Genomic DNA, 16,004 nt, shown 5'->3' with positions numbered 1-16,004 from the left:
TATATTACACCAGTGACATAGTTAAGTGACTGAAATATTATGTTTGCCAATTCTCTGGATAACGGGCAGATTATGTGAGAAATAGTAATACTACCAGTAAATGCTTTACAATGTTAATACAACCATATATGTTACAGGTTAATACTGTAAACATAAACACCAGAGGTAGCACTGTGTAATATACATGACCAAAAACAAATGGCAGGAAATTTTTGCTTTATTGTGTTGCACTGTTGTATGTCACAACCAGACTGACACCACCTTTTTTTTTAAAAGAAAAGCCATATGAACGAGGAAATTATTGAGTACCAGAACGAGGTGGCCCAACTTCAGGAAGAACGATCTCAGCTGAGTAGTGAACTTAAGTCACTGAAACAAACACTTAGTCATTATGACAGTCCTGAAGCTATGCAATCCCAGATTGAAGATTTAAAATTGCAAGTTACTGACTTGTCTTCAGTTGAGATACAAAAACAAGAATGTGAAGATGAGCTGTGTGCCAAGAACAAAGAATTAGACCAGCTTAGATCAGAAATCTCTACACTGAAGGACCAGTTGGAGCCTTCACAGCACAGCATGTCCAACCTTCTCAACTCCTCTACACCATGGGCTGTAAGTTATTTTCTGCTACCATGAAAATTAAACAGATTTCCATATTATTGAATACAAACTTTCAGATCAATATGAACATTAGTACTCTTTATAACTGGATTCTGCATAATGATATATAAAACTGATCAGGTTTTATTGAACTGTTATTGTAAAATCATCTATTTTCATGGATCTCAATGTTGTGGTCTTTCAAAAAAATGCCATTTCATGGACTCATGTCTACTAATGGTTTGTGGTCACAAGATTTTGTGGATTAAGAGATCCCGTGGAATCAACAAAAAGAGGTCTCCCATAAATTATGTTTCCAATTTTTTTTATAGTTTTATGAAATATTTGTATCAAGGTTAGCTGATTTTCATGATATTTGAGATCATCTGAGACAAAGTCTAACGGTGATCTTTAGCGATCTTCTTTGTCAGGCGTCACATGTACATAAACTTCTATCATTTTCGACTTCTTCTCAAAAACCGCAGAACTAATTTTATTGAAATTTTTTTAGAAGCCTACACTAACCACAGATGATGAACCAGACTCAAGAATTATACAGTCCCCACCCCAAGGGGCCTGAGAGGCAATGCCAAACGCAGTGAAATTGGCTCAAATTTTAAAAATCTTCTTCTCAACACCCCAGATTTGTAGAATGAAATGCTCTTCATGGATGGAAGCTCTCTAAGATGCTTTACCAACATTGTGAATTTTATGACCCCAGAGTTTCACATTTCCCCCTGGAGAGGGAGTAGTTTACTATAGATTACATAGTATAAGTACATTTTTAGCATATTTTGTTTAATTTCCACTGGAAATATTTCAAACTTGGTTACAATTATAAGCAAAGGACGACTGCATGAGGGCATGCATATATTGATCCTGGCTGACCCCGCTGCAAAAGGTATCAAACTGACTTAAATTTTAAAAATTCAACATTTCCACTAACTCAATGAAATGTATGTTATTCATCAAATAATATCCTCCTAATCTAATTCTAACACTCGTTGAATAGTCTATAATACAAGTAGCTTTTATTGCTGTTTTCATTGTTCCAGGAAGAGAAAATGGAGTTGTTGAAGAAAATTGATGTCTTGAAGATAGAGAGAGTAAAGGTAAAATTGGGATTAGTTCGTAAAATTTTCAAATAGTAACTATGTTGTACTTTTTATTGTACTGCAATCATTAAATAGTGTGTAAACTGATGTAAATTATTCATGTTCCTTGGGGATGGTAATACGGATGGGATCCTGAGTAATGTTTAAAACGAGAATCTTGCTTGGTCTCTCAGTTGAGCTTAACTTTCGTACCAGTAAACAACAGAAGTTTCTTACTCTGCTTTTTTACTCTAAATTACATAAACTGTAAGAGCTAAAGGCAGATATTTTTATCAAAACCTCATCGAGTACTAGTTGGATTTTTACTTCATTTTCTCAAATTTTGCTTCAGTATTCCCGTCTGGTGTCCGAAGTTAACAAAATGAAAGAGGACAAAAAGATGCTCATTTCCTATTGTAATGATCTGGAAAAGGTAGGTCATGATCATGTGTTGACCAGTTAGGGCAGAGGTGTTTCTTGATGAGGCAGATTGGCTGAAACAGATTTATCTATTACTAAGGAAGCGACACAGCCATGTCATAAACATCATATTGGTAATAATAGTCACACAACGTGGATATTAGGCTGTGTTTGAAGTTAATGATGAATCTTGTACTTATTTACTTAATAGAAGTAAGGTGTACAATGAATAAGAAAAATATACTGTATATGATATATAAGGACATCCCTGATATATGACAGCATGGCATAGATGTTGTGAAAATTCTATTTTCTTTCATCTGAGTTTAAATAAAAAGAACAAGTACTCAGACAAGGGCTACATCCAGTGTATGACCGACTTGACTACAAAATAAATCACTTCTTTCCAGGATTAGGTTTTCCACCTGTTGCTTCTAAGTACATTTTTATTAATTGAATTTTATGGGTTGTACCTTTAGAAAAAATGGGAGTTCTAGGGTAGAGAAAGATGTTTTACTGGCAGGAAGAGATTTAAGTTTGACTGAAGCTTGATTTACCTCAACTTTTGTAGCAACAACAGAAAGCTGTGGATGAATCAGAAATGGGGAAGAAATTGAAGGCAGCTGAGGCAGATGCAGACAAATATTATGATCTGTTCAACAAACAACAGACGAGAATAGAGGAGCTGGAGTCTTCAGTCAGCAAAACACAGACAGACATAGATAACATGAGGTCACAAGTTCTCGAAAAAGAGAGTAAGTGTATGCTTATGTATATGGATGGATTGCTGTTGCAGTAGCATGTTTCTAATCACGTGTAATGATGGGTAGAGAAAAACCTCTTCTCTGATACCATACACACTTATCTGTCTGGTAATAAGCCCACCCGTGTATGTAGCTGTTTTGTAGACTCACCAGCAAATGTCATAGTACTGTAACTTGTAAGAAGCACACCCTCTGAGTATGAAGTGGAGGTGCATGATGAAATATCATATTTAAGATTAGTACAGAATTATCTGTGAAATATCCAGCAATGTTTAATTGGAATAGGTTTGTTCTATTGGAAGTATGAGTTGTGTGTAAGTTTGTGTTTGGTTCTTATTCCAGAAAAGCTGACAGAAATGCAACAAACAGCTGCCAAGCGATGGGAAGAGATTGGAGAGAAAAAGATGAAAATCTTCTCTCAGAATAGAACTATTGAGAAATTTGAAGCAGAAAAACAAAAATTGTATGTATTTTTTTAAGATCTTAGGAAAACTCTATTTATCCATACAGTTATAAAAGAGGTTATGTGATATCCTCATTTTCTATAATTAGATATGTAATGATCCCCTTGTAATCCATGAACGACTCATTCTCTTACAAAAGCTTCTAAACCTGCAGAAGATATTCAGTTTTTTTAATAGTGCCCATAGCGACAGTTAATTAATTACTGAATCAGCCAGAAAGTAAATTGGTGGAACTTCCACCAAAGACATTGATACGTTATGGAAGTCATCAGAACAGTCAGCTGCCTGCCTCTGATTGGGGAAAATTTAGATATTAACCAATTTTGTTCAAAATTGGTATGTAAAGATATAATGATATTGTGAACATTTATGCAGATTCCCTTTTTCCTAATTGGACAAAATGATCACAATTTCCTGGCCTGTAATCTGTCAAAACTTTACTAACACTACCACAACTTTTTATGATGTGACAAATCACTGCCTATACCTTTCCTCTGATTTGTTTAAATTTAAACGTTATCCAAGTTTGATTGGATTTAAGGGTTGGTTTGGAGGATTTTTATGCTGGTGCCCATAACAAATAAAACTTTGAAATCAGAAAATGAATGAATGAAACTTGTATAAAAGAAATTGGTAACTTTTCAGTGTCTGATTCTACTGTATTACAGGATCCAGCAATACGAGGAAACCATAGAGATGAAGGACAACAGAATCAAGAAATTACAAGTTGAAGTCAGACGGAGGGATGCAGAAACATCATGTATGTAGTACAAAGGATCAATTGATGATTCTTCCTTTGTAGAGAAAGCAAGTTATAATTTGCTTTCACCAGCTTCATTTTTCCTATTGACTCCAGTCTGGTCTTCAAACCGTGGAATAGATATGTTCAGTTACAGGGTTCCACTTGACAACAGAAGTGAGGACATCCCCATTTTCCATTGGTCACCATAAACAACATTTTTCTGTTTTCTACTAAGAATTGCTTAAAAAATGTTGAATTTGATTGAAAATGCAATGTATAAAGTAAATGAGTTGTACAACAAAAAGTGTTTAATGAGATTGTGAAATCAAAGATAATATACAATTTCTTGCACAGAGATTAAAATTTTTTTATCAAATACATAATTTCTGATATATCTGTGATGAAAGTGTAATAAAAGGATTCTCCCATATATCAAGCAAGCCATTAAACTCACTTAAACATCGCACACTCAGCACATGATGATATTTAAAACAAAACTAGAAGCTGAACTGGAAAAAAGCTAATTTTTTTCTATTAATATATCTAGAACACATATACTACTGATATATGCTACAGATAAATACTGAAAGGCAATACTTGTAACTACATATAAGGACTGAAGCCAAGGAGTTGCCACTTTGTGCATTTACAGGTGCAAATGTGATGTTTTTAAATCAAGCTTACAAATTGATATAGAATTTCTACATATTAAATATTATAAGTTATTTTTTATATTGGATTGAGGTGTACTATTTCCATAACATCATAAATAAATTCTTGTGTATAATTTGTATAAAATGACATCTAACAAAATCCGGGTCTGGAATATCTCTCTAACATGCTGACACTATAGACAAGAAAGTAGACTTACATGAATGTCATTGGTAAGGGGTTGGTCAAGGCTACCATTTTTAAATAGTATACTACCTCTGTTCAGTTCAATAAATACAAAGTATGCACATGGTCTTCTGTGTGCATTATGAGAAATAGCTGTCTACCAAGAAACTAGTTGACTTCAGATTTGGTTCACACCACTTTTGAAGGTATCATTTATTGTAGTATATAGAATTTTGCCTTGGTTAACTAAAAGCTAATATTTTTGGTGGTTTTTTGAAAGTGTGTTTTCCAGCAGTGTTTTCAATTATCTCTGCTGAATGTGCTCTAATTAGTGTCCTTTCATATAGTTGATGAAAGGTTCAGCTGATTTCTTGTTTTTTCATACTTATATATATAAATTCATAAATTACAGGACATGAAATATTTATGATGACCTGTGTGTTCACAGTAATCAATATAGAAAGTGTTCATCTGCGGAGGTATAAGTTATCCTCTGGACAACAGTTCTAGTTTGGTTTTTGATTTACAGGAATTTAGTCTATTGTGCAGTTAACAGCTTCTTTGTGTGGAAGCTAACAACAACACCCAGATTCAATGTCAGCCTCTAAGACCAAGAGCTTACAATGATGACAGTGAAAATACCCATATAAACTGTTACCAAACAGACTGCAGTCATTCGGTGTTTTTATGTTGCAGATTTGGAACCATCGTCCAAGGGCCAAAAGGGGGAAAACTCTACATCAAAGGAGAATGTTCCCGGGGGTGCGGTGGATCACTACAATGCCTATATGTTAGAGGCAAAGAACGTGCGACTGGAGAGGGAGGTTAACAAGCTGAAAAAGAAGGTGAAGACTCTAGAGGACAACCCTGTCACCAAACCTTGTAGCTGTCCCTTCCAGGAACTCAAAGCTAGATTTGAACAGCAGAGGTAAGTTAAAAAGGATCTGTTAATTTAGTCTTCTCTTTTTAGCCAACCCTCAGATAGTGTGCTATTTAAATAGTCCAAATCAATGGTCCTGGTCCGTCGTTTGTTGGTGACCATCTTTGAATTGGCAGTTAAAGATTATTATTCCCTTTTTTGCAAAGGAATGTTTAAATTTTGTATAATTAAGATCAAAAACAGGAAGGAAGAGAAAAGAAGGGAAAAGATCCAACTTTTAAAAAGCAAATAAAAATCAAACAGTGGTTGGTGCCAAGATCCCTCTGGAATCTCGTCTGATTCTAGAGTTTTTTGTATTTCTTGTCTATTACAACTTCTGTATTTTCTGATACCAATTTGATCCATTGACTTTTCTAAGGTCTTGTCGAAGCTAGCCTAAAGATAAAAATGATCAGCCTTTTAATTGATCACAGACTTCTTTCAGAACTACAGCATTTTGCTGATTTTATTTGTCCTGCAACAAGAAGCCAAATTAATGTCTGACTAACCTACATTTCTACATCCTGGCCTTGTTGACCTGTTCTACCCTGCCACCTGTGTTAATCACTTCCTCCCTGGTTTGATCCTTCTATCTTCTGCTATATCTTATCCCTGAACCTTCTGATATTGTGATTAATCTGACCTCATGGCTATCACCATGTGGTTCTATACTTGACATCTGTTTTACAACACCAAATTACATAATTACTTGACTGTTTTATTCCATTACATAACCACATGACTTTGGACCTTTGCTTGTTTGGTCAGAGTGATATGGCCTTGTCATTGTAAGTTTGACTCGAGACAGCGTGATTCATAAAAATTATTGGTCTCTGGATCGATACATATCTGTACATGCAGGACATGGGACAGTTTTACAAAACAGGATTTAACATTTCAAAGCATAGCAAATATTCACCACAAAATATTAAAAGAAAAAACAATTGAATTTCTTGGGTTTGGTGAATTGATGAGCATACAATTACTTTTTTATGTACAATACTTAAGCTTTGAACTGCATTGTTATGACATTTATCAATAGTATAAATGCAAGGCAGGCAAATAAATGGTACATTTAATTGGAAAACTTTGGCATTCATAACAACCATAAATGCCATAACAAGACACTTCAGTGCTAATATTCCAGGCTTATTTTGTTGTGTTATGCTGATTATATCTTGGTTTAAGTTAAAGTGAATGAATCATCAAGAGTGTAATTCATTAAGCCATTTCATTGGCGAACTGTTGGTTGCGATACTGACATCCTGATGGTTGTGTTTGTATGGCATTTACTAGGCTCTATTTGTTCCTTTTACTATTGACGACTTTTCATTTTTTATGATTTTTGTGCTTCCATGGAAACATAGCCAAAAAACACAAAATTAATGTTAACTTTCATTTCTGGGCTACAACTTCACTGAAATCCACAAAACTTTCTATATATCAGGTTAGTGCCCCACTTAATTCTTTTTGTTTTTTTTGCTGTTACCATGGATACAGATTACCCTCATCACTCTGGACCTGTGTTCTGAAACCATTAAAGATAATTGCCAAAATCTTTTTTTTACACTTATTAAGCTAGTAGTATCTTTTGTATTGGGAAGATCTCCATTTGAATACTTCTGTTACCATGGAAACAGATAGTCCAAATCACAAAGGTCAGTTTTTTCCGACCAGCTCTCTTAAACTTTTCAAGGTAAATACCCTTTATTCAAAACTTTGTACAGGTATCAAGCTAGTACTCTAGTAGATGTTCTCCATTTCAGTGCTCTGTATGGAACAATTAGAAATAGCAGATAGAAATTATACTTTGTGTATTAATAAGATATATACTGAAATGAAAAAAAAAACGCAACTTGGAAAATTGTTATTAATTTTGTATTAAATAAATAAAAGTGCACCCTGCCTATCACCCTATCCAATGTTCAAAATCAACCAGGTGTGACGAGAAACCTATGCACATCCGACGCGGTAAAAACATAAAAAACCGTGCCTGTACAAACATATGCGTTCTTTTTCATTCAAACCAGTATCAATTTATCACTAACATCGAGACACATCATCGCCAATAGTTTTGCAAACAATAATTCCTTTTACAATTATGCCATGGTTGTCACAGGTTGATAGAGGACGTGCTATCGTGATGCTTATGGCAGGGAGCATGCAACTTCACATCGCTCGACACTTCAGAGTTCACAAATCGACTATTAGTCGATTAGCTTCACGTCTTAACGCCACAGGAAGAGTCGATGACCGGCCGAGATCAGGACGTCCACGCGTAATGTCGCGACGTCAAGACTGGGTTGTTAGGCTGGCACACTTGCGTAACAGGAGGTTAACGGCTGCTGAAACGGCAAGGAATACGATTGGTAATCATAACCATCGGATTCATCCCCAAACAGTGATCAACAGACTGCATGAGCCTAATTTGAATGCAAGGCGACAGTACGTTGGTTTACCACTAACACCGCAACGCGAGCACGTCGTATGCAATGGTTGACGGCACATATGCCCAGACGTTTTCCTATGAGACGTTGGAGGTCCATGTTCTTCACCGATGAATCTCGATTCACGTTATTTCGAGCAGATGGCCGTCAACGTGTGTACCGGCGTCGAGGCGAACGTTTTGCTGACGCCTGTGTTTTGGAGCATAACCGATTTGGGGGTGGACCAGTTATGGTTTGGGCGGGAATCTCCCATGGTTTGAAGACACCTTTGGTGATAGTCAATGGGAATTTAATGGCCGTACCCTATCGGGATGAGATCCTTAGGCCCCATGTTGTGCCGTTTGTTAGGCAGCATCATCTAACCTTGCAGCAAGATAACGCGAGACCACACGTTGCAAGAGTCTGTAGAGACTTTCTTGCGACACAGAAATTGTTCCTATAGATTGGCCTCCATATAGCCCCGATTTGTCCCCAATCGAGCATTTGTGGCATGAACTAGACAGAAGAATTCGCAATCGCCGTAACCCCCCAAATACCCTCCCCCAGTTAGCAAATGCACTCGTCCAAGAATGGAATAACATTCCAATACAGACAGTCAATGCCCTGATGAACTCGATGCAACGAAGAATTAGAGATGCTATAGCTGTTCGAGGAGGACACACACAATATTAGGGCACGGTTTCAAAACTGCTGCCATTTCAACTTGGATTAACGTAGGGTACTGCCAATCATGACCTTCTAGTGAAGTGACCTTTTCTTAAAAATCTCCAAACATTTAGAGGATGTTACATCAATATTCAATATTAACTTTTACATATGAAATTTAGACATAATGCTTACAAGTATTATTTTATTAAACCTACAATTTGAAGTTGCGTTTCTTATTCGTTTCAGTATATATATGATTGTGTCTTTCTTTTAAACAGGGGTGCCCAGGGGATAAATTCACACGTTGCATTATCTTGTTATATCTTAAATAAATAATTTTTCTTGTTAATTTACATAGGGACATTACGGATAAAATTGAAATTAATATATGAAGTATACAATGATGACATTGTTTTACATTGCAGTGAGGAGAAGCAGAGAATCCAGAAAGAGTATGACGAGTTAAAGAAAAAACATATCGTAAAGTTGGGCAGTAGAGAAATTGATATGAGTACAATCAAAGTTCCTGATGTAAAAGTTCCAACCACAACCCCTGATCCAACAGAATTCTCTCGATATGATGACAGACTACTTTCAGAAAGTAAACGTAGACCATACACAAATTATCCAAAGAAACCATTTTCAGACAATGAATGCAAACAGCAGTGAGAAATCCACATGTTTATCAGACCTTCATAGCTATGACGGCATTTCAGGGAGGACCATTTTGGAGAGTTTCGGAAAAATTACATCGTTTCACGGTAACAATGAAAGGCTGATCCATCAAACACTAAACCAAAACTCTGAGTTAGGGAAGTAGTTTTAGGACTACAACTACCCTACAGAAGAATTTCTTGATATGGTGAATCAAAAGGTTGATCTCAGGTTTATTTCTATATATGTCTATCTTTTCTTCCCTCGTCTGTCTTTCACTCTACAATACAATGAAGTGTCACTGAATTTGCATTTTTGACAGATAACTTTTTAATCACATGTGGGAGTTTCGTTTATTGATAAGTGTCCTGTTTGACTTAGATTATTTTAAACAACTTCTTCTCATTAACTTTATAAATCACCTGTTTGGTTTTTAACGTGATTAATATTGTGCGTGAGTGTTTGTTTTTTCAAGGTCACAGGGGTCAAGGCTATTCCATTTTTGTACTTTGTTATTGTGTGTTTCAAAGTTGGGGAGAACTTTTGGTTTCTGAAATTGTATTTTAGGATGAGAAAGTTCAAATTGTCAAAATCTTTATACTTTAAGTTATATCATTAATGTTCATGTTCTTTTGTATTCTAAACTAAATGTTACAAAGTATACAAAGTATCAATAGAGCATGTTCTTCTGTATTCTAAACTAAATGTTACAAAGTATACAAAGTATCAATAGAGCATGTTCTTCTGTATTCTAAACTAAATGTTACAAAGTATACAAAGTATCAAAAGAACACCAAGGTCTGATTAGATTTCAGTGGTCATTGTTAAATGTATTAAAATGTAACCTTTGACCACTTTTAAAATAAAAAGATTGTTTAAAAGATATCTCTTGAACCCCATTATACTTGATCCTTCAATAGATTGAGATAAGGAGAAAAAGATGAGTATGTGAGGTGGAGGGGGTTGTGAGTAGGAGGGGGGGGGGCTGTGGGGGGTGGGAGAGATATTTATATTGATACAAACTGGAGTGTTTAGGTAGTTATAACAAATACAGATTTTTCCACCAAAGTTGCAATTGTATTACCAAAAAAAATCATGTTATTGGTTTAGGATTTTTGTTTGTGGTGGAACTTTTATGGAAGTTATTTCAGCTAATGACTGAAGCACAGTTACAATCTAATGACAAAACTGATACATTCCTTCTGTTTCCAGACTTGAAAAAAAAATTCATAAAGTCATGGACTGTACACAGTGCATTGTATAGTAAATATACCACAATTTTAATGGTTTGCAAGTTTTCAAGCATGGTTGAAGGCACATTTTCTGTCTCAGTAAATGATATGCTTGTTTGTAAAACTACAATTTCTGACACAGCATATGAATTAAACTGCAGATTTTCAGCGATGAGAGATTTACGCTGTGGATGTTGTTTCTTTCAGGAACACCTGGTCTTATTCTCTTACAAAATTTTAAGGACACTTAGGTAAAATGCTGTGTATAACTTTAATGATATGGACTTGTGGGCTTTTGGTGAACCTTCTTCACCTTTTTTACATCAAATGATGTTAGAATTGTGGATGTTTGTATGCATGTTATGGAAATAATGTTTATGTAATATAAGTTCCTTTTATATTACATACAGGGAAGCATCTTTTTGTTTAAACAGCAGAAATACCTGGTATGTTACACTATTACTTTCAAGTTTGTACTACCTACAAGAGAATTATACTAATGCATGTGTATGGCGGAAAAAATCATGTTCCAAAGTGTTTATCCCATTTACACAGAAATAGTGTCACTTTGGTCAAAGATTACGACAGTGCTTTCTGAACTGCCTCTGTAGGTCATTTATTTTGACCAACAAAGATGATGAGATTAGAGAAGTTTACACTGATGTATCCAGATGATACTTGGAGACTAAAACAAGTGTTTTGATAAGCATTGTTTTATTGTTTTTCTTAGATCAATGTAGCAACCTTACATTGTTTAGTTTTAATTTATGTACAAATGAGTAAAGACATGATTAATATTTGCAAAATATTTAGCATTTCTATTTCTTTCATCAACAATTCAACACACATGATATGAAGGGCTCTGATACCTTAGTCAGTAGAGTGTGGCCTAACAAACATCAGGTGAAGTCAGTAGAGCATGGCCTACCAAACCTCAGGTAAAGTCAGTAGAGTGTGGCCTAACAAACATCAGGTGAAGTCAGTAGAGCATGGCCTACCAAACCTCAGGTAAAGTCAGTAGAGCGTGGCCTACCAAACCTCAGGTGAAGTCAGTAGAGCGTGGCCTACCAAACCTCAGGTAAAGTCAGTAGAGTGTGGCCTACCAAACCTCAGGTGAAGTCAGTAGAGCGTGGCCTACCAAACCTCAGGTAAAGTCAGTAGAGTGTGGCCTACCAAACCTCAGGTGAAGTCAGTAGAGCATGGCCTAACAAACATCAGGTAAATTCAGTAGAGCATGGCCTACCAAACATCAGGTAAATTCAGTAGAGCATGGCCTACCAAACCTCAGGTGAAGTCAGTAGAGCATGGCCTAACAAACATCAGGTAAATTCAGTAGAGCATGGCCTACCAAACCTCAGGTAAAGTCAGTAGAGTGTGGCCTACCAAACCTCAGGTAAAGTCAGTAGAGCGTGGCCTAACAAACATCAGGTAAATTCAGTAGAGTGTGGCCTAACAAACATCAGGTAAATTCAGTAGAGCATGGCCTACCAAACCTCAGGTGAAGTCAGTAGAGCATGGCCTACCAAACCTCAGGTAAAGTCAGTAAAGTGTGGCCTACCAAACCTCAGGTAAAGTCAGTAGAGCGTGGCCTACCAAACCTCAGGTAAAGTCAGTAGAGCGTGGCCTACCAAACCTTAGGTAAAGTCAGTAGAGCGTGGCCTACCAACACTCCTAACCCATGTTGGTTTGTGCTTGTCAGGAAGCTGATCGTCAAGGTCATGTATCAAAGTTCAAAGTCATGTATGAAAGGTAAAAATCATAGCAGTGTCTAAATACTGTTTCAATGCAACAATCTTAGGCTGAAAAAACACTCAACCTTGATGCTTCGTAGGAATCCTGGAAAGGTCCATTGTGTAAACACAAGGTATGAAGAAGGATCTGCTGTGGATACACCAAGTATGAAGGAGGATACACCAGGTATGAAGGAGGATCTGCTGTGGATGCATCAGGTATGAAGAAGGATTCACTGTGGATACACTAGGTATGAAGGAGGATCTGCTGTGGATACACTAGGTATGGAGAAGGATTCACTGTGGATACACTAGGTATGAAGGAGGATCTGCTGTGGATACACCAGGTATGAAGAAGGATCTGCTGTGGATACACTAGGTATGAAGGAGGATCCACTGTGGATACACCAGGTATGAAGAAGGATCTGCTGTGGATACACTAGGTATGAAGGAGGATCTCTTGTGGATACACCAGGTATGAAGAAGGATCTGCTGTGGATACACTAGGTATGGAGAAGGATTCACTGTGGATACACTAGGTATGAAGGAGGATCTGCTGTGGATACACTAGGTATGAAGGAGGATCTGCTGTGGATACACTAGGTATGAAGAAGGATCTGCTGTGGATACACCAGGTATGAAGAAGGATCCACTGTGGATACACCAGGTATGAAGAAGGATCTGCTGTGGATACACCAGGTATGGAGAAGGATTCACTGGATACACTAGGTATGAAGAAGGATTCACTGTGGATACACCAGGTATGAAGAAGGATCTGCTGTGGATACACCAGGTATGAAGAAGGATTCACTGTGGATACACCAGGTATGAAGAAGGATCCACTGTGGATACACCAGGTATGAAGAAGGATCTGCTGTGGATACACCAGGTATGGAGAAGGATTCACTGTGGATACACTAGGTATGAAGAAGGATTCACTGTGGATACACCAGGTATGAAGAAGGATCTGCTGTGGATACACCAGGTATGGAGAAGGATTCACTGTGGATACACCAGGTATGGAGAAGGATTCACTGTGGATACACTAGGTATGAAGAAGGATTCACTGTGGATACACCAGGTATGAAGGAGGATCTGCTGTGGATACACCAGGTATGGAGAAGGATTCACTGTGGATACACTAGGTATGAAGAAGGATCTGCTGTGGATACACTAGGTATGAAGGAGGATCTGCTGTGGATACACTAGGTATGGAGAAGGATTCACTGTGGATACACTAGGTATGGAGAAGGATTCACTGTGGATACACTAGGTATGAAGAAGGATCTGCTGTGGATACACTAGGTATGGAGAAGGATTCACTGTGGATACACTAGGTATGGAGAAGGATTCACTGTGGATACACCAGGTATGAAGGAGGACCCACTGTGGATACACCAGGTATGAAGGAGGACCCACTGTGGATACACCAGGTATGGAGAAGGATCTGCTGTGGATACACTAGGTATGAAGGAGGACCCACTGTGGATACACCAGGTATGAAGGAGGACCCACTGTGGATACACCAGGTATGAAGAAGGATCCACTGTGGATACACCAGGTATGAAGAAGGATCTGCTGTGGATACACCAGGTATGGAGAAGGATTCACTGTGGATACACTAGGTATGAAGAAGGATTCACTGTGGATACACCAGGTATGAAGAAGGATCTGCTGTGGATACACCAGGTATGGAGAAGGATTCACTGTGGATACACCAGGTATGGAGAAGGATTCACTGTGGATACACTAGGTATGAAGAAGGATTCACTGTGGATACACCAGGTATGAAGGAGGATCTGCTGTGGATACACCAGGTATGGAGAAGGATTCACTGTGGATACACTAGGTATGAAGAAGGATCTGCTGTGGATACACTAGGTATGAAGGAGGATCTGCTGTGGATACACTAGGTATGGAGAAGGATTCACTGTGGATACACTAGGTATGGAGAAGGATTCACTGTGGATACACTAGGTATGAAGAAGGATCTGCTGTGGATACACTAGGTATGGAGAAGGATTCACTGTGGATACACTAGGTATGGAGAAGGATTCACTGTGGATACACTAGGTATGGAGAAGGATTCACTGTGGATACACCAGGTATGGAGAAGGATTCACTGTGGATACACTAGGTATGAAGAAGGATTCACTGTGGATACACCAGGTATGGAGAAGGATCTGCTGTGGATACACTAGGTATGGAGAAGGATTCACTGTGGATACACCAGGTATGGAGAAGGATTCACTGTGGATACACTAGGTATGGAGAAGGATTCACTGTGGATACACTAGGTATGGAGAAGGATCTGCTGTGGATACACTAGGTATGGAGAAGGATTCACTGTGGATACACCAGGTATGAAGAAGGATCTGCTGTGGATACACTAGGTATGAAGAAGGATCTGCTGTGGATACACTAGGTATGAAGAAGGATTCACTGTGGATACACTAGGTATGGAGAAGGATTCACTGTGGATACACTAGGTATGAAGAAGGATCTGCTGTGGATACACTAGGTATGGAGAAGGATTCACTGTGGATACACTAGGTATGAAGAAGGATTCACTGTGGATACACTAGGTATGAAGGAGGATCTGCTGTGGATACACTAGGTATGAAGGAGGATACACTGGATACACTAGGTATGAAGGAGGATCTGCTGTGGATACACTAGGTATGAAGGAGGATACACTGTGGATACACTAGGTATGAAGAAGGATCTGCTGTGGATACACTAGGTATGAAGAAGGATCTGCTGTGGATACACTAGGAATGAAGAAGGATCTGCTGTGGATACACTAGGTATGAAGGAGGATCCACTGTGGATACACTAGGTATGAAGAAGGATCTGCTGTGGATACACCAGGTATGAAGGAGGATCCACTGTGGATACACTAGGTATGAAGGAGGATCCACTGTGGATACACTAGGTATGAAGGGGGATCTGCTGTGAATACACGAGGTATGAAGAAAGATTCGGTGTGGATACACTAGGTATGAAGAAGGATCTGCTGAAGAGATCGTAAGTGATCGTTATCCCTGGAATTTCCAGGATGAGTTGAAGTAGATAACAGAAAAAAAACAGTACACGTAGTACAATGAGACCGAAGACCAGGTGTTCCGCAAGGATGAGCGTCTTCTGATTCTACAGCTGCCATGTAAATCTTAATAAGTAATGTCACATTCCCAAATGAGAACAAGATATACAACAACAGAACCAACAGGCAAACAAACGAATTAAGTTTCATATCGCGCGAAGTATAAATCTACTTCTCAATGAGATCACAATGACGACCGTAACACTCCAATATTATGTTTCGAGTTTGTTCGTCAGTTGACTTTTTCTTGCACAATAATTGCGATAATGGGAACAAGCCCTTGAATATCTTATCATCTGCCACATGTAAACACCATAGATTAGGAACGCATGGTTGTTGCTATCCAGAAA

The 16,004-nt window shown here is 37.8% G+C and overlaps 1 protein-coding gene across 1 annotated transcript in view; it reads left to right on the top strand.

Moving 5' to 3' along the window:
- LOC132561357 (centromere-associated protein E-like) overlaps positions 1-9,887 on the top strand; it is a 35,481-nt gene extending 25,594 nt beyond the window's left edge. Inside the window, exons 17-24 of the mRNA XM_060226082.1 lie at positions 277-612; positions 1,656-1,712; positions 2,047-2,127; positions 2,686-2,869; positions 3,221-3,341; positions 4,011-4,102; positions 5,618-5,849; positions 9,361-9,887. Of these exons, the coding sequence (XP_060082065.1) occupies positions 277-612; positions 1,656-1,712; positions 2,047-2,127; positions 2,686-2,869; positions 3,221-3,341; positions 4,011-4,102; positions 5,618-5,849; positions 9,361-9,604 (1,347 nt within the window). The 3' untranslated portion in view covers positions 9,605-9,887. The remainder of the gene's footprint in view (positions 1-276; positions 613-1,655; positions 1,713-2,046; positions 2,128-2,685; positions 2,870-3,220; positions 3,342-4,010; positions 4,103-5,617; positions 5,850-9,360) is intronic.
- Positions 9,888-16,004: the final 6,117 nt, after the last annotated feature.

Source organism: Ylistrum balloti, unplaced genomic scaffold, assembly GCF_031769215.1.
Source record: "Ylistrum balloti isolate Yb309-2 unplaced genomic scaffold, AGI_CSIRO_Ybal_v1 Utg371196, whole genome shotgun sequence".
NCBI lineage: Eukaryota > Metazoa > Mollusca > Bivalvia > Pectinida > Pectinidae > Ylistrum > Ylistrum balloti.
The sequence above is the reverse complement of the archived record's forward strand: the minus strand, read 5'-3'. Positions and strand labels throughout refer to the sequence as shown.